Source organism: Saccopteryx leptura, chromosome 1 (genome assembly GCF_036850995.1).
Source record: "Saccopteryx leptura isolate mSacLep1 chromosome 1, mSacLep1_pri_phased_curated, whole genome shotgun sequence".
NCBI classification, from domain to species: Eukaryota; Metazoa; Chordata; class Mammalia; order Chiroptera; family Emballonuridae; genus Saccopteryx; species Saccopteryx leptura.
Genome location: NC_089503.1, coordinates 46060542 through 46080455, shown reverse-complemented (window position 1 = coordinate 46080455; position 19914 = coordinate 46060542). Strand labels below are relative to the sequence as shown.

The 19914-nt window shown below is 42.8% G+C and overlaps 1 protein-coding gene across 1 annotated transcript in view; it reads left to right on the top strand.

The window, feature by feature from the left end:
* Positions 1–671: 671 nt before the first annotated feature.
* Positions 672–19914, top strand: part of SPON1 (spondin 1) — a 330616-nt gene continuing 311373 nt past the window's right edge. Inside the window, exon 1 of the mRNA XM_066365514.1 lies at positions 672–1268. Coding sequence (XP_066221611.1) covers positions 1031–1268 — 238 coding nt within the window. The 5' untranslated portion in view covers positions 672–1030. The remainder of the gene's footprint in view (positions 1269–19914) is intronic.

The window sequence follows — 19914 nt, the reverse complement described above, 5'->3', positions numbered from 1 at the left end:
CTGAACTAAAATCTAAGCTAAGAAAAACACAGGCCTTTCTTTGAGCCTTTCAAAACCCCTTTCCAAGGACATATGAGGACTCTCGTGGATGTTGGGTACTTTTGTCTTCCTTCATGAAACAGTAATAAACATATTTTATAATTGTGAAGGTATAAATAAATACAAGTAATATTATATAGTAAACATTTTATTGAACCTAATTTTCTATCTTCTGGTTTTAAAGAAAACATTTCAGGAATCTCTAAAAACATGAAAGAACATAGGCACTGTGCCTACTGGGTCCAATGGATGAGTTATTTTGTCTGTTTCTCATCCTCAGATCTGACTTATTCCAAAGCCCCCATGGAAGAGCAATAGTAAAATATGCTAGTCATGGCTGCTGACCCTGCCTTAACTGTTTGGTTGAGGCCTCAGTTTGCTCCTCTATACAATGAGGGAAAGTGAGGTCAAGTTTACTGTGTGCAGTGAGGGTGGAGAAGGGGCGCAGACACCATAAGTAACTGCCCAGCATATAGCTAGGCACAGAGTAGGTGTGCAACAAAAGTTAGTTCTGTCTTTTCCTCCTTCAAGTACCCTCCTCCACTCGGTCCAGAGTATTGGGGGGTTGGGGGGTTGGGACAGCAGTCTCCTTGGTGGTGGGACAAAGCCCGCGGTGTTCCTGTACCCTGATTTCCTCGCCAGACCCTGGGAATCAGCATTGCAAAATAAACACGGCCGCGCCGATAATCGCCAGCTCGGAAACAAAACAGCGCTGCGCTCGGGGATCCGGGCAAAATCAGCCCTCCCTCCTCCTTCGCCGCCGCCCTCCCTTCCTCGCGCTGCTCGGCTCGCTCAGCTCAGCGCAGCGCAGCTCAGCTCAGCTCAGCTCAGCGCAGCGCAGCGGCCAAGCCGAGGCAGGCACGGTCTTCCTACTCCGAGCTCCCGCTTCCCGCCCGGGCTCCGCCAGGTCTCGCTTCCGCGGGGACCCCTTCGGGCAGGAGTCTCGTGGCGAGGGCTGGCGGCAGCGGCACAAAGTTGGGGGCCCGCGAGGATGAGGCTGTCCCCGGCGCCCCTGAGGTTGAGCCGGAGTCCAGCGCTGCTGGCCCTGGCGCTGCCACTGGCCGCGGCTCTGGCCTTCTCCGACGAGACCCTGGACAAATTGCCCAAGTCGGAGGGCTACTGCAGCCGCATCTTGCGCGCTCAAGGCACGCGGCGCGAGGGTTACACCGAGTTCAGCCTTCGAGTGGAGGGCGACCCCGACTTCTATAAGCCGGGAACCAGCTACCGCGGTAAGTGGCCCAGCGTGGCACTGGGGGCGCGGGACCCGTCCCCTGGAGGGCGCCGACCGCGCGGTGCCGGAGGAGGGCGCACAGTCTCCGGACGCACAGTGCCGGCGCAGCCCGGCAAGGGCCCTTCTGCCCTGGCTGCCCTCAACCCTTTTAGCCGCGAGCCAGTTCCCAGGCTAGCTCCGGGGCCGTCGCGGGGCCTGCCGCAGCCAGACGAGGCAGCCCCCCAGTCCGACGCGCGGTTCCCGGGCGTGGGCTAGAGCAAAGCGACGCGTCACACCGGCCTGGCTGGGAGGGAACCCGCCTGCTCCAGGAGAACCGTGGAGACCCGCCTCTCTCCAGTTACGTCCCTGGAGTAGAGGGGACCCTGGCTTCCAGTTGGGTCCCAAGCAAGGTGGCGAACTCCGGCTTTCCCGCATCTGTTCCTTTAAGGAGAAGATAGCAGTTTCTCTCGAACTGACCCCTGGCGAGGTGGTCACTACAGCTTCCCGGACAGAGAGATCTCCTCGGGGAAAGGGACTTGAAGCTTACCCCTCAACTGGGCACGGGGAGGAGGAAAGGAAGAGCCCGACGCTTTGGGGAAGGGTCCCTGGAAAGAACTCCCAGTTATTTTCCTCTGGTCTCAGGCTAGGGAGAAGACCCTAAATTTCTAGGACAGGTTCCCAGTGGAACGGGCCTTCAAAGATATCTGGGTAGCCTTGGGGAGGAAAGGGGAACCCGATGACGACGGAGAGGAAAGCCCAAACTCCCAAGGCCTGCTGCTGGGAGGCCGGGGTGCCTTGGCTCCCGAAACCCGAGGCTCCGTTCCCCCGGGGAGGTGGCGCCTGAGCGCCTCAGCCGAGAGCAGGCTTCCGCGAGCACAGGGAAGGGATGTCCAAGTACGTGAGCGCCTTCCGGGCCGGACAGGCAGCCGGGCCGGCACGGACCTGACCCCATGCCCGCGGTGCGCCTCCCCCCTCCTCAGCCCGGCCGTCTCCCCAGACAGCTTTATCCCAGGCGGCAGCTGCCTTCTCCAGTCGGGAAGCAGCACCCGAGGCCGGGGGAGGAAGCCCGCCCGGCTTCACCAGGGACCCCGCCAGCGGGGAGCGACCGGGCGCGTGTCCCGCCCCTTTGTAAGTCAAGTCTGGTACCAAGCCGGGAAAAGTGGGTCGTTTGGGCACCTGGTGAGGCAAATGAGTTCCAAGCCGCCGCCCTCCCAACCCCGCCCCCCCGGTTCCTAGAACGTCGCGGGAGGAAGCGGTGGGAGCAGCACCGGGGAAAGTTTGGGGCAGTGTCAGCGGGCGGGCGCTCGGGCGCTCGGGCCACACCGGCGGCCGGACCTTCTCAGAACGCGTCTCCCGTGTCCCTGGGTCCGTGTCCCCGACTTCCTCCACCTGGAGCTACCCAGAGCCGGCTGGCGGGCGCCCTTGGCACTTGGGGGCGCTCAGTGCTCGGCGAGCGGCTCCTTGGAGCCGGCAGCGCGGATCCGAGGGATCGACCCTACTTCGCCGAAAGGAGAAGGACGCCGGGCGGAGGGTGCGCGACCCAGCGCGGGACGGAGCGAGCGGGGCTGGCGCTCCGCTGAGCGAGCCGAGCCGACGTGCGGCCACAGATGCTCCGCCAAGCTGGGGAACAGCCAGTGCTCTTGGTGGACCGGAGGGAAGTGGGCATAACCCCATTGGCCTCTTCTGTCGGCCCCCAAACGAAAGATCTGTGTTCTCTTGGGCAATTGCCCCAGCTCCACGTGGCAAGGAAAGATACGGCTCTATGAGTCACATGGACCTGGGTTTAGTCGCTGTATGACCTCGTGCCAATCCTTAATTTCTCTGAGTCCATTTTCCAGCTGTGAAAAATATTTGTTTATCCGACTTCGCTGTGTGGTTGTCCAGAGTAAATGAGTTTACAAAGTTGAATGTGCCTGAGGTCTTCCATATATGTTAGCTTGAGAGGAATATGCACCTTTATTATTTTAATAATGGAAGGATGGGCCTGGTCAGACTTGTTTTGTTTCTGGTGTGCGTGTGTGTATTTAAAAGTAGGTTTTCTCAGTACTCCACCTGCCCTATCTACCGGTGAAAATGAACTGAATAAATGAATGATTGATTTCTCCATGGTAGGAGCCTTGCCTAAGACTGTTACCAATTTAAACCCAGGAGGATTTGGGGGAGGGGGTTAAACCAGCCTGGGGCCCAGGCCAAGTGTTCTGCCCTGCGTCTCTTCCCACAGGAACCCTCCCAGTTTGACTGAGCACTCGCAGCAGCGGGTGGCCCCAGCTCTGGGAGGGAGTGCATCAGGTATTCACGTGGACAGAGAGACTCCATGACAATCTGGGTGTCCATGGCCTGGAGGTGGGAACTGGGGCCAGGGGGTCGGGGAACAGTAGACTTTCACTGTACAGTTATTCCAGCCAAAAATATTAGCCTTTTGGACTGTGAAGCCCCCCGCTCAGGCAGTTAGGTGGGCAATCGTCCTTTCTCCTTTCTGGTGCCTAAGAGATCCTTGAAAGAAAACTCTTCAGGGAACCATACCAAGGCCTTCTGTCATTAGCAAACCTGATTCTGCCACACAAAGTTAGGAAGAAAGGGGTGCTGACCTAGTTTGACATTTTTCTGTTGGCTTATACTTTCTTAGAATAATTGTGTGGAAAAAATAAGTCTAATGCATTCTGCTTGGAGTATTGAGTTAGGGCTGTGGAAATTAACATTCCCCCAGGATTCTATTTGCTGCTTTTTTTTTTTTTTTTTTTAAACTTTTCCTGCATTAGAGACCCTCACAGTGCTCAGAATCAATCCTTGGCTTGTTTTCCTGCCTCAGATCTTTGTCCCCAGTATTCCAGTTCATTCCCAAATAGCTTCTGCTCTCCACGCTCCCCAACCCAATGTATCCTTTAGGCATTCTAGACTGCGATAAAAATGGTCACTGTTAAAAAATATTGAAACATGGGGTTTCTTCTCAATAGCCAGGATCCAACTGAGATGATTATTCAGCCTTTTCCAAGTTGCCAGTACTATATTGACTTCCTTCTCTCTCCCACCACTTCTCTCTACTTTCCCCCATCCCTCTGCAATAATAATTGTGCTTTAGAAAGCTCTGAAAGGCCCGCTCTGTTGCTGACCACGGCCTCCTTTGAAAAGGAGATTACAGTGATTAAAAATAACAAGTTGAGGATCCTCAAGGGGCATTCCTTATGGGAGGACAATTTGCAGGACCAGCCATTCCCAGATCACAATTTCAAGCCAAACAGAAGAAAATCAGCTGAAATGTTCAAGAATTGATTGAAAAGAAAAGAGGCTCTTTTGTCTGACTAAAGGTCTGTTTATTAGGAAAATAAAGCCAGATCCTAGCTAATGAGAGTGGCTTTTCCTAGATGCTCTTTAAAGGGAAATTTCAAGGAACTTGATGGGGAAAGAATGTCCAGTTGAGATGTGAAAAGCTTCTCTAGCTTCAAGAATAATCAGGGGATTTATTCTAAACTGGGAGACCTCCAAAGCTGCCTTGCTTTTTCTTTTGTGTGTCCCGGAGTGTCCCACCTCAGCCTGGTGGAGAGAGCACAGGCTTTGAGACTGGCTGAGTCTGTTTCAGTCCTGCTCAGTCACATAATTACTTCATGACCTCAGACAGGCCGCTTCCCCTCTCCAAGCCACAGTTTCTTCAACGGTAAAATGGAACTGCTTTTCCGCACCCCATCCCCAGTGTTGCTGCGAGAATTAGAAAGAATCCATTTCAAAAGGAATTGTCACACAGTAGGTGCTAAAATAAATATATGTTATGGAATTTTTCTTAGAAATAGAAAAATTACTTGGCAGGGAGCCCTGGATGAGACATTGTGTTAAGTGCTTCCTACTCATCTCGCATCTTATTTCTTGTCATACTTTGAGGTGGTTTATTGTTATTCTTAATTTGCAGATGAGAACACCAAGTCTTAGAGAGTTTAGTAATTTGCCATGGTCACACAGCTAATAATCAGTGAAGTCAAGAAAAAATTTAGGGATGTCTGACTCCTAAATTTGGGCTCTTAACCAGTCCATAAAATGAGTTGGGAGTAGAATGAATTCACTTAGCAACCCTCAGCCTTCTGGATGGTGTCTTCGCTGAAGGAAAACAGCAGCAACAAATCAAGATAATAACTGACATATCCTGGGACACAAAGTATGAAGTGATGGGTCCTTATTTACATTTGCTTTTTTTTTTTCTTTTTGTAAATTTCAGTTTTGCATTTTCCCATAAACCAGAGGATTAATTTAGAAGCATAAAGAAACTTGTCACTCTTCAGCCAATTCCTTTTGTGGGAAAACAGAAACAAATTGGATAGGAAAAACGAAACTAATTTGACTGTTGTTTTATTTTTACATGCAAAGGTTATATGATCATGCCTGTAAAATTTATGTTTGAAAAGTACATAGGCATGCCCTGGCCAGATTAGCTCAGTTAGTTGGAGCATCTTTCTGAAGAGCAGAGGTTGATGGTTCAATCCCCATTTAGGGCACATATAGGAACAGATTGATATTCCTCTCTCTCTAAAATAAATTTAAAATATTTTTAATTAAAAAAAATAAATGAGCCTGACCAGGCAGTGGTGCAGTGGATAGAGTATCTGACTGGGATGTGGAGGACCAAGGTTCGAGACCCCGAGGTCGCCAGCTTGAGCACGGGCTCATCTGGTTTGAGCAAAGCCAAGGTCGCTGGCTTGAGCAAGGGGTTACTTGGTCTGCTGAAGGCCCACGGTCAAGGCACATATGAGAAAGCAATCAATGAACAACTAAGGTGTTGCAACGAAAAACTAATGATTGATGCTTCTCGTCTCTCTCCATTTCTGTCTATCTGTCCCTATCTATCCCTCTCTCTGACTCTGTCTCTGAAAAAAACAAAAAACAAAAACAAACAAACAAACAAAAAACCCCAAAGAAAATAGTCTTTTGAAAAAAATAAATAAATGAACGTAGGTATAATCTGAGAAATTAAGCTGGATGGGGTCTTTTAAATAAATTTTTACCTAGTGTCTTTTTTTAAAATTAGGTGCTGCTCATGATATTGTAATTAGTTGTAAGTTCATTCCTCCCACCTCTCCTCTTTTTTTGTGTCTATTACCTCTTCTACTTAAAATACTTTTTGAGGTATAATTGACATATCTTTATTATATGCGGCTTAAGTGTCTGTTTGTCACCGATAGCTTATTGGTTGCCTGTGCAACTGTACTAGCCAATGGGGTGAAGTTGCCACGGCTGAACGCAAATTGAGCAGGTCAGGGGGAAGGTGAACATTTGTTTGCATTGGCAATCATCTGTTTTACATAAAAACTACGTCTTAACGTAATTTCTTTTAAGAATGCCTCCACAGCACTGAAGAGGAGAGAAAAGGAGCTAAAGCTGCACAAAAACAGCTTTCTCGACAAAAAGAAACCACTGAGCAGAGAAAGACAAGGCTTGCTTCAGTCGCAGAGCAAATGCGTCTTTCTCGGCAAAATGAGACTGATGAGCATAGAGAAACAAGGCTTGCCTCAGATGCAAGACAAAAAAGCCTGTCTCGACAAAATGAGTCCCTTGAACAAAGGCAGGAGAGAAGTGCAAAAAAACAACAGAGTAATGCTGACCGAAACGCAAAAAGGATTAAAACAGTTTCAAATGGAGAAACTTTAATTTTGGAGCATTCCTCTGGTGACATGAATATTAAATGTAAACACTGTCAGTCCTTAAACTTCAAGTTAGAAACTAATCGATTTGACCGTGGCAAGAAAGGATTTTCTCAATGTTGCAAGTACAGAAACATTGTAGTTCCACTAATTGAGAATTATCCACCACTCTTGAATAAATTATTGACTAATCAGCATCCAAATAGCAAACAGTACATGGATAGCATTCGATCCATTAATAGTTCGTTTGCTTTTGCGTCCATGGGAAACAAACCAATTGACTTGCCTGGACCAGGACTTTATTGCTTTCGACTTCATGGTCAAGTTTACCATCAAACTGGAACTTTGCATCCTCCTGACGGGAAAAGAAAGTTTGCTCAATTATATATACTTGATCCCTCAGAAGCCAGTTCGGCATGTTAAGAATGGAATAAAAGAGTTCCTGAGACCTTACTTAATGAAATGGGGGAATTATTTCAAGACATTAACCCATTTGCTACTGCATATAAAATGATGCACGAAGTTGAAAAAAAGTTGGTCTCTAATGCTATAGCAAGCAATGAGCCAGCAATCACATAAAATTAAAAATAATTGATGGTCCTCTGCAAGGCAAGCTTAAAAATGATGGAAAGATCTACACAAGAAATGTTGTGTACAAAGAGATCTTTGACATGTGAATTAACATTTTATTATTTAAATCACCTTTATTTATTGAGCTAGCGGTGGCTCTTAAGAAATGTACTGCCAGTGGTTTCCTTCATTGCACTCTACTTTAAGCAATTAAGCAAGTAGAAGGGGGAAACCCCGTGGGGCACTAAGCAAAGGGGCGTCCTCGCCGGCTGCCCTGGGTAATTCAGTTTGAATTAGCATACACCTTTGCACAAATCATTTTAATTACAATTTATAATATCTAGAACAGCGGTCATTTCGTATGACCGCTGGGTTTTCTAGTAACATTATATTAGCGTACAACACAATGATTTAATATTTGTATACACTATGAAATGATTACCACAATAAGTCTAGCTACCATTGATCACCCTACATAGTTACAATTTTTTATCTTTTTTTTTTTTGTTGTTGTTGTTTCTATTTTTTTGTTTTGTTTTTTTTGTATTTTTCCAAAGCTGGAAATGAGGAGGCAGTCAGACTCCTGCATGAGCCCGACTGGGATCCACCTGGCATGCCCACCAGGGGGCGATGCTCTGCCCATCTTGGGGCGTCGACTCTGCCGCAATCAGAGCCATTCTAGCACCTGAGGCAGAGGCCACAGTGCCATCATCAGTGCCCGGGCAAACTTTGCTTCAGTGGAGCCTTGACTGCGGGAGGGGAAGAGAGAGACAGAGAGGAAGGAGAGGGGGAGGGGTGGAGAAGCAGATGGGCGCTTCTCCTGTGTGCCCTGGCTGGGAATCAAACCTGGGACTCCTGCATGCCAGGCCAACGCTCTACCACTGAGCCAACCGGCCAGGGCCCAATTTTTTATCTTTATGAGAACTTTTAAGACTTTTAGCAACTTTTTAAATATGCAGTACAGTACAATTAACTATTGTCGCCATGCTGTACATTACCTCCTCATTACTTATTTATTTCATAACTGGAAATTTGTACCTTTAGAGCACTCAATGTGTTTTGTCAACCACCACCACCCCCAGCCCCCTCTGGCATCCACCAATCTGTTTTCTGTATCTATGAACTTGGTTTTGTTGTTATTTTGTTTGTTTTCAGATTCCACATATGTTAGATCACACAGTATTTGTGTTTCTCTATCTGACTTGTTTCACTTAGCATAATACCCTCAAGGTCTATTTATGTTGTCATAAATGGCAAGATTTTATTCTTTTTTATGGCTGAGTAGTATTCCATTGTGTATGTATATACACACACACATATATATGTATGTATGTATATATATATATTATATATATATATATATCACATCTTCTTTATCCATTATCATTCAGTGGACACTTAGGCTATTTCCATGTCTTGGCTATTATAAATAGTGCTGCAATGAACATGGATGTCTAGGTAGCTTTTCAAATTAGTGTTTTAATTTTCTATTTTCCTCTTTTTTATTATTTAAATTTATGTTTAACTTTATTTGAAATAAGTCTTTAGATGCTCCAACTAACTGAGCTAATCTGGTCAGGGCATGTCTATGTACTTTTCAAACATAAATTTTACAGGCATGATCATATAACCTTTGCATGTAAAAATAAAACAAAAGTCAAATTAGTTTCATTTCTCCTATTCAATTTGTTTCTGTTTTCCTACAAAAGGAATTGGCTAAAGAGTGACAAGTTTCTTTATGCTTCTAAATTAATCCTCTGGTTTATGGGAAAATGCAAAACTGAAATCTACAAATTTGAATAAGTATGTATTTCAAATTGATAATAAAAAATGGAAGAGGTATACTTACCTAAATGCTTAATGGTTATAGAAACTGTTGCTTTCAGTTTCACAAAATGCAAAAAAATAAATAAATAAATAAAATCAAAACATACAAAAATGAAAGCATATCAAAATGTAATTTTTCAAGGTTTAAAACTTGAGGGCTTCATACATGGTTATGTTGTTGTTCCTTCTGTCTTGTTGCTCCCCATCGTCTGGCATTCTTCTGTTTAGTGGTCACCGCAAGTTACAGTACCTGAAACATGGCTAATTCACATTACGATATGCTGGAAGTGTAAAGTGCACACTTATTGAATAATTAGTGTGAAGAAAGAATAAACTTCTCATTAATAATTTTATATTGATTACATGTCCAAGTGATAGATATGTTAGGTTAAATAAAATATGTTGTTAAAATTAACTTCATTTGTTTTACATGTATTCCTACTGAATGCCTATTAACAAAGAAAACTAATTTCACCTGGCGTGAACAGTAATTGTTTCTGTTGGATAGCACTGTTTTAGGATGTTTCCATCAACTTAGTTGCAGCTAGCTCATTTACCCCTACTTCCCAGTTCCACTCAGCATGCAGCCAGGGAAAAGAAGTAGAGGGCAAGCAGCTTTCTTTTAATGATGCAACCAGAAATTGCACCCTGAACTTTCAGATATAGTCCATTGGTAAGAAGTTTGTCACGTGGCCACACCTTGCTACAAGGGAGCCTGGAAAATCTAGCATTTAGCTACATGCCCAGCTAAAACTTGGAGGAAGAATTTATTTTTCAAAAGGATGAAGATGAAAATGGAATTGGGGGACAATAAGATGTCTGCCACATGTTTTAATACACAGTCATGTAAAAAAACATTATTTCATGTTCTTGAAGTGACAGGTCATCTAGATGGGTCTTCTCAACGGCATGTGAAGTTGTTATAACTGCTGACTGAATCAGTAGGAGGAATGTGTATGTGTGTGTGTGTGTGAGTGTGTGTATATATATGCAAGAGAGAAAGAGAAGGAGAAGGGAAAAGAAACTAAGTTAAAAGAAAAGAAAAACACTGAGATTTACATTCAGAATAAAGACAAAGGAAATGGAGTGGAGTTTCATCTTCCTTGAGATTTAGATTCAAGAGGCACTATGGAAATCCAAAATCACGTAAGTCAAAATTATTCCTTAAAATTTTTTGAAATTCTACATTAAATATAACATGGATACTAGATTCAAACTGGCCTTACTCATATGCCCCTTCAGATAGTTTTGTTAGTGGGGAATAGAGACAAACTGACATTTCTCAGTAAGTCCAGCACTTCTGGGTTTCCCCTCAGCATCAAAAAAGATGGTCTCCTGAGCTGAGTACCAGATGAAACAATTGGTTTACTTGTCATTAAACACTGATGTGACAAATCTGAAATACTCACTGAATGATGGAGTGAGGGAACTCATGGTTATTTAAGCACATAATGAAGTAGCAAGTGGTCCAAATTATCTAAAGTATTATTTCTTCTCTTTTTTTATTCAACAGTATGTAGTTGAGCTTGAATATCTATCATGGAACTCACTACATCACATAAAGCTTTCTATGTGGCTGGCCAGTTCTTGCTTCTATATAATTTTTACCAGATGTCTTGGCTGGGCTGTAATTGAGTCTAAGATAGGAAGGGTCAGGGGTTAGGTGACAACACCAGAAATCCTTTGCAACCTCTTCATAGACAAAGCTTCTAACTTTCACAGAATAATCATAACTGCTATGAAAAGTTCAGGGAAACTTAAACAGGGGCCTACTCACATCAATTGATTTGTTGAAGCACTTGAGATCCAAGGGAAATAACAAATCTAATTATCGGTTGTGGTTCAGATATTTGCAAATATGTCTCATAGACTGTGTGAGAGCGGGAAGGCTAGGGAAGGGTTCCAAGCACAAACCCCTGTGTGGGGAATAGGAGTGTGGGATGGTGGGCAGACTCGGAAGCAGGCCTTAAAAAACTAAATGTTTATTCTAGGTTCTATAGGGAGCTTTCTGATGTTCTTCCGCTTTCTTTCTTCTTCCTTTTCTCCACTGTCTCCTTCTTTTTTATTACCTCCTCCTCCTTTTCTTCTTCTTCTTTGCCTCAAAACAGCAGTATTCCCAGCACTGGCCAGTCGGTTCAGTGGATAGAGCATTGGCCCAGCATGCAGATGTCCCAGGTTCAATCCCCAGTCAGGGCACACAGAAGAAGTGACCATCTGCTTCTCTTTCCCTTCTTCTCCTCCTTCCTCTTCTCCTTTTTCTCTTCCCCTCTTGCAGCCAGTGTGGGTACAAGGGTAGTTTGGTTGATTCAAGGTGGGAGTTGCTTGGTGGATTCTGGTCAGGGCTCATGCAGGAGTTTGTCTCTCTATCTCCCCTCCTCTCACTTAAAAAATAAAAACAGCAACTCCCCTTTGAATTGTCTAAACACACTAGGCTCATTCTCACCCCAGGACCTTTGTACGTGCTCCTCTCCATGTCTAGATTGCTCTTTGTATGACTCATTCCTTGTTTTTAAGTTTCAACTCAGATGTTATCTCTTTAAAGAGGCTCCTCTGACTACCAATTTATGTTTCCCATTACTTTCGCCTGATTTTGTTTTCTCCATAGCCCTTAACCACTCTCTGAAATGATCTTATCATCTGCCTCCTTGAGCTAGAGTACAAGCTTTATGAGATGAAGGACTGTGTCTATCTTATTGCCATTTTATTTTTAGCACTCAGAACAGTGTGTGGCTATAACAGGCACTAGATCATTATTTGTTGGAAAAAGTTAATGTATCATTTAAACTTAAGAACCCTGGTATGAGATATCCCTCTAAGAGAGCTGGGTAGAAAGAAGGAAAAAATATTTCTCTATGTGTGTGTGTGTGTGTGTGTGTGTGTGAGAGAGAGAGAGAGAGAGAGAGAGAGAGAGAGAGAGAGAGAGAGAGAGATGAGATCAAGGAATGGAGACAGAGGGCAAGAAGCTTCAGGTGTGGGCTTGGGCTGGAGCCTGAGGGCAGGCAGATGGTCTGAGTTCAGGATGAGGACTGTTGGGAGGGAAGAGGTCAGCAGTCACAGGCATGGTAAAAGCTAGATATAGACAGATGCTTGATGGTTCAGAGGTAAAGAGCAGAGGACAGAAGGCAAAAGGGCAAGGGAAAGGGGCTGCCAGCTTCAGACACTGACTGATTATATGGAGAATAGGGCAGAAGGGACTTTTGATCCATCAGGCCTAGAGACCAGTTATTAAAGTGAATTTCCCTGGAATCAACACTTTGTGGGGTCATGTGTGCTATTCCTCAATCTAGCTTTGCATCAGAATCACTTGGAAGGTTTACAAAAATACATAGCTTCACTGGCCCTACTCCATCCAAGGGCTGGATTCTAGGAATCTATATACTTTTTTTTTCTTTTGAAATTAAGGCTGATGCACAAAGAGAAGGTGACCAAAAGGTGGTCACTTTTCTGTGAGTGTGCTTTCCCATCACCACCTCTCCCACATGCCCCCCCCCACTCAGACTCCCATGCCCCATGTACTTTACCACCTGGTCACCTCACTGCCCTGTCCTGTTGCAGTGGGCACAGTATGATGGACTGTGGAATGTTCTCAGAGCCAACACAATAGCAGCGTTCCTTGCCTTGGCAGTGGAGTGGTGAGGAGAGAAGAAACTGAATTTCCTTTAGGTGCTCAAACTCACAGACTGGTGGAGCCTGAGCTAGGGCTGGCTCAGTTGTACATTTCTGCTGCCAGCACCTGCCTCCTGTGTAACTTTCACTCAGCGTTCAGGTTCTATCCTTGGAAATCAAGCATGCAAGTTTTGGAGGTGTCTGTGGAGAAATAGCTACTATGACTTCTGATGCAAATGCATTTCTTCAGCCATTTTTATAAAATGCTATTTCTGGTTTTCTTGCACTTTGTACTCCAGATGTGCTCTGATCAGGATGGAACCAGGCCAAATGAGTATCTCCTTTGTCCTGGACACTGTGTTTGTGTTAAGCTCGCCAGGTCTTGTGTTTGCTATTTTGGCAGCTGTCCTCTGGGATCACACCAAGCTTGCAGCCAGCCAAAATTCCTGTGACTTGCTGGGAGGCCTGCTGTCCTGCTAACATTGCAGTGGTATAGCCAGTCCTTGAACATAATATTTGACATGATTCCCCATTACATTTAATCCAGCATGTTTGGGTTCACCCCTGTAGCTGTCAACCATTCATGAATCTGGATTCTGTCATTGAGTAACTAATTCATATTATCTAATTTGGATTAGCCACAGTTTTAATAAGCTGCCTTGGAAGTCTTTATCAAAAATGTTGATAAGAATGTAGAGCAGGCCAGGGCTCTGGAAAGAGCCTCCTGACATCCCTTGGAGACTTTCCCTAAAGGTGACGTCTAGTTAAGTAGTTTTGAAGTCAACTGATCTGCTGTCATCTCCATGACATTTAAATACCAACTGCCACCCTCCTGGTTATCTACCTCAGTTCAGTCATGAATAGTGCTTCGTTAGTCTGCTAATGAATCTTAGAGTCCAGGCAGGATTATTTTCTTTCTTCAAAATTAGTCAAAGCTTTTTCCACTACAAGTGACAGAAATAAAGTAAAATAAAAAAAAAAAGAATTTATTGAGCCCCATATTTAGAAAGTCCCGGGGTGGATCTGGTTTCACATATAAATGGATAGGGACTCAAATGGAGACTCTCTCTCTCTCTCTCTCTGTACCTCTCTCTCTTCTTCCTTCTCTAGCCTTCTCTTCTACCTACTCTGTCTCACTCCTTTCATACTTTGTCTCTGTCTGGATTTCTGTATGTTACCCTCATTTTACTTATTAGAGATAAATTTTCTACAAATGACAAGAAAGATAGCTGACAACGACCTTCAGTGAAAAACCTTTCAGTTAGTTCTGTAACTGCAAGAAAACCCCTTTCCCTTTAACTCCAAACTGAAAAACCCAAGGAAAGGATTCTCATTGGTCCAGCTGTGTGTCACACATGCCCAGGAGAATGGAGTATGGAGATAGGCTGGTTCTAGATCACAGTTATTTTTGTGACTTTATATCAGGGGTCCCCAAACTTTTTACACAGGGGGCCAGTTCACTGTCCCTCAGACCGTTGGAGGGCCAGACTATAAAAAAAACTATGAACAAATCCCTATGCACACTGCACATATCTTATTTTAAAGTAACAAAACAAAACGGGAACAAATACAATATTTAAAATAAAGAACAAGTAAATTTAAATCAACAAACTGACCAGTATTTCAATGGGAACTATGCTCCTCTCACTGACCACCAATGAAAGAGGTGCCTCTTCTGGAAGTGCGGTGGGGGCCGGATAAATGGCCTCAGGGGGCCGTAGTTTGGGGACCCCTGCTTTATATCTTAAGAAGGAGAGAGGAACTGAACATCACATGGTCACAGTAGGGGAAGATATGGGGTCATAGACAGCATATGTCCTTTATTCATTTATTTTTAGCACGTGTGCATGTGTGCAAGAGAAAGAGAAACAGAAAGAGAGACCAGAAGGGAGAGAGATAAGAAGCATCAACTCATAGTTGAATTACTTTAGTTGTTCATTGATTGCTTCTCATGTGTGCCTTGGCTTGGAGTGAGGGGTCCAGCTCAAGCCAGCAACCTTGGGCTTCAAGCCAGCAATTTTTAGGTTCAAGCCAGCAACCGTGGGATCATGTCAATGATCCCACACTCAAGCTGGTGAGCCTGTGCTCAAGCTGGATGAGCCCATGCTCAAGGTGGCGACCTTGGGTTTTCAAATCTGGGACCTCAGCATCACAGGTCAATGCTCTATCCATTGCACTACCACTGGTCGGATCCCTCATTTGTATTCTCAGTTACATTCTCTTGGCTGACCTATCCCCAATTTCCCAGAAGCATCCTTGCCATCCATTCCTCTTCTTATTCACATAGTGTTCAGCTCAGAACCCATTTATTTGGCTCCCAGCTATCCCATGATAAAGTAGCTCCTGGAAGAAAGAATGAACTTATATTGAGCTATTGTAATGTATTTCTTTTCTTTTTTTTTTTTACAAGGACAGAGAGAGAGTCAGAGAGAGAGGGATAGATAGGGACAGACAGACAGGAATGGAGAGAGATGAGAAGCATCAATCATCAGTTTTTCATTGTGACACCTCAGTTGTTCATTGATTGCTTTCTCATATGTGCCTTCACCACGGGCCTTCAGCAGACCAAGTAACCCTTTGCTCAAGCCATCGACCTTGGGTCCAAGCTGGCGAGCTTTTTGTTCAAGCCAGATGAGCTCGCACTCAAACTGGCAACCTCAGGGTCTTGAACCTGGGTCCTCCACATCCCAGTCTGACGCTCTATCCACTGCACTACCGCCTGGTCAGGCTGTAATGTATTTCATATTCATTATTTTCTCTAAAATCTGTATGACAAATTTAAGAAGTTGAAAATGATGATCCCTATTTTATATGAGACTGATTTATTTTAATATATTTTATTAATTTAGTAAACATTTATATATACTTACTATCTAAAATATTAACACATTGTCATAATAACAACATACCATATTTTCATTCCATAAGACACAATTTTTTCCCAAAAAAGTTGAGGGGAAAATGCCCGTGTGTTTTATGGAGCAAAAAATACAGTATTTTTTTAAATATTTTAACATACTACTTGGTTCAGAATATTTTTTTTTCTTATTTTCCTCCTTAAAACCCTAGGTGTGTCTTATGCTCAGGTGTATCTTACAGAGAAAAAAATACGGTAAGTACTATTACTGCCATTTTATAGGTGATTGGAAGCTGAGATAATGAGAGCTTATATATATACCTTGCCTAAGGTTACACATAGTAAACAGAGGGGAATTTGAATGCAAGTCTGTTAGCTACATTCATTGTAGAAAGACAGCCCCCTTGCCTGACCTGTGGTGGCACAGTGAATAAAGCGTCGACCTGGAAAGCTGAGGTTGCTGGTTCAAAACCCTGGGCTTGCCCGGTCAAGGCATATGTGGGTGTTGATGCTTCCTGCTCCTCCCTTCTCTCTCTCTCTCTCTCTCTCTCTATCCTCTCTAAAATGAATAAATAAATTAAAAATTAAAAAAAAGAAAGAAAAAAAAAGAAAGACAGCCCTTGCAATTTCAAATATGCATGATCTTGATTTGGAATGGGAAATGTTTCATCTCTGTCTGGGAATTCTGGGAACATTCACTGAAGAAGATCAACCAGGGGAACAGCACAATCCAACCCCACTTACACACTTGCACACCCTTGGACTTTTAGCTTTGTCTTCCCATCTGCCAACCCATTACCAGCATCTTTTTCTGCCTGATCTGAGTGGAGTGGGCTGAATTGTTGTGTCAATTTCTAAGTGAAACATGCAAGTTGCAGTTCCCACAGAGCTCTGGAAGTGGTGCTGACTACAGAGTGGACCACTGTGGCTTATGTAATGCTCCATAAATCCATACAATGTCATGTTACAAATTAAGCTGAGTTCCTTGTAATTGATGTATGGGCATATCTCAGTAACACATAGCAGGTAGATGGCAGGGGCTGGCTGTGTGATGAAGCTGGGATCTGATACAGAACCTGCTTGTTAAGATTAAGGTTGGGGGATCTAAATCCCAAAGGCAGAGTGGGGAAGGTGATAGTATTGAACAAGATCCAATAAGAGTAATGGGCATAGCCAATGGGTTGGGTAACAGTTTATCAGAGTTCATGTTCTATGATTGGCAAACCAACATTTGAAGGTCCCAGAAAACTTTTTAGGAATTAAGTGGAAATAAAGTTTTCACATGGTAAGTGTATCCAAAAGTGGGGAGATCTCAACTTTGGTTGGAGATTTGAGGCTAGGCTCTAGTGTGAAATATCAGTCTTCATATAAATAAGGCAAGCCAGAAAGGCCCTTGCCACTCAGCTGATTTTTAAAGTAGGACTGTAATCCAATAATCATGCAACCTTCAGCCTGATAATCCTAAAACATAAATCTGAATATGATATTCCTTAAATCAAATCCTTCAGTGCCTCTTCATTGCCTCCAGGGTGGTATCTACACTTCTTAGCAAGGCTTTGAAGGCTTTAACTATCTACCCCCTGCGTTCCTTTCTCCCCTAGCTTCTTATCACACCTTCCATCCCAGCTTGCAACTTATGAAATACAGAATTAGTTCTGGTTTCTATGGCCAAAATTGGCCAGCCATGCCTTTCTCTCTACCTGTGGTAATGTTGTTTATCTCACTCACTGGACAGATTCCTATTCCTCATTCAATTTGCAGCTTAGATGCCCTCTCATCCTCCTCTGTTTATACTTTCATAACACTCATCATATATATCATTAAAAAATCTGCTGGGAGTGGACTCCAGTGGCCAAATTCTACTTTTACACAGACAAAATGAGAAAGCAGAGAAATGCAACACAAATAAATCAAGAGAAATCCCCAGAAAAGGACCCAAATGAGTCAAATTACCAGATGCAGAGTTTAAAATAATGATTGTTAGGATGCTCAAAGATATTAGAACAACAATAGATGGTCATTACAAACACCTAAATAAAGAGATAGCAAATATAAAAAAGGACATTGAAATAATAAAAAAGAATCAGTCAGAAATGACAAATACAATATCAGAAATGAAGAACACAAAGGAAGAAATTAAAAGCAGGATGGATGAAGCTGAGAATTGAATCAGTGAGTTAGAGGACAAGATAAATAAAGGCATGGAAGCAGAGCAGAAAAAGAAAAGAGACTCAAAAAGTCAGAGGAAACTCTAAGAGAGCTCTGTGACAACATGAAGAGAAATAACATTCGCATCATAGGGGTTCCTGAAGACGAAGAGAAAGAACAAGGGATAGAGACTTTGTTCAAACATATCATAGCTGAAAACTTCCCTCAATTAAGGCAAAAAAACATCTCACAAGTTCAAGAAGCACAGAGAACTCCATTAAAGAGAAACCCAAAGAAATCTACACCAAGACACATCATAATTAAAATACCAAAGCTAAGTGATAAAGAGAAAATATTAAAAGCTGCTAGATAAAAAAAGACTATCACCTACAAAGGAGCCCCCATAAAGATAACTTCCGACTTTTCAACAGAAACACTTGAGGCCAGAAAGGAATGGCAAGAAATATTCAAAATAATGCAGAACAAGGGCCTACAACCAAGACTACTTTATCCAGCAAGGCTATCATTTAAAATTGAAGGAAAAATACAATAAAAAGCTTTCCAGACACAAAAAAACCCAAGGAATTCACTACAACCAAACCAAGGCTGCAAGAAATGCTAAGGGGCCTGTTGTAAACAGATCAAAGGAGAAAAAGAATATAGCAAAAGAGGAATACAGTTTTAAAGAATAAAATGGCAATAAACAATTACATATCAATAATAACCTTAAATGTAAGTGGATTAAATGATCCAACCAAAAGACATAGGGTAGCTGCATGGATAAGAAAACAGGACCCATCCATATACTGTCTACAAGAGACACACCTTAAAACAAAAGATGCACATAGACTGAAGATAAAAGGATGAAAAAAATATTTCACGCAAATGGAAATGAAAAAAAGCTGGGGTAGCAATACTTATATCAGACAAAATGGACTTTAAAACCAAGACTATAGTTAGAGATAAAGAAGGTCACTACATAATGATAAAGGGAACAATCCAAAAGGAAGATATAACCATTATAAATATCTACGCACCTAATATAGGAGCACCTAAATATTGTATATAAAGCAGACTTTGATGGATTTAAAGGGCGAGATCAACAGCAATATGATAATAGTAGGGGATTTCAATACCCCACTAACATCACTAGATAGATCCTCAAGAAAGAAAATTAACAAAGAAACAGCAGACTTAAAGGACATACTAAATCAACTCGATTTAATAGATATCTTCAGAACCTTTCATCCTAAAGCAGCATAATATACATTCTTTTCAAGTGCTCATGGTACATTCTCTAGCAGAGACCACATGTTAGGGCACAAAAGTGGTCTCAACAAATTTAAGAAGATTGAAATCATATCGAACATTTTCTCTGATCACAATGGCATGAAACTAGAAATGAACCACAACAGAAAAGCTCAAAAACTCTCAAACACATGGAAACTAAATAGCAGGTTGTTAAATAACGAATGGATTAAGAATGAGATCAAAGAAGAAATAAAAAAAATTCCTAGAAACAAATGACACTAAGCAGACAACAACTCAAAATTTATGGGACACAGCAAAAGCAGTACTAAGAGGAAAGTTTATAGCACTACAGGCACACTTTAAGAAACTAGATAAAGCTCAAATAAACAACTTAACCCTGCATCTAAAAGAATGAGAAAAAGAACAGCAAGTAAAGCCCAAATGTAGAAGAAGGAAGGAAATAATAAAGATCAGAGTGGAAATAAATGACATAGAAGCTAAAGAAACAATACAGAGAATCAATGAAACTAGGAGCTGGTTCTTTGAAAAGGTAAACAAGATTAATGAACCTTTAACCAGACTCACCAAGAAAAAAAGAGAGAGGACTCAAATAAATAAAATTAGAAATGAGAGTGGAGAAATAACAACTGACACAACAGAAATACAAAATATTGTAAGAAAAAACTATGAAGAACTATATGTCAAAAAACTAGACAACCTAGATGAAATGGACAAATTCCTTGAAACATACAATCTTCCAAAAATCAATCTAGAAGAATCAG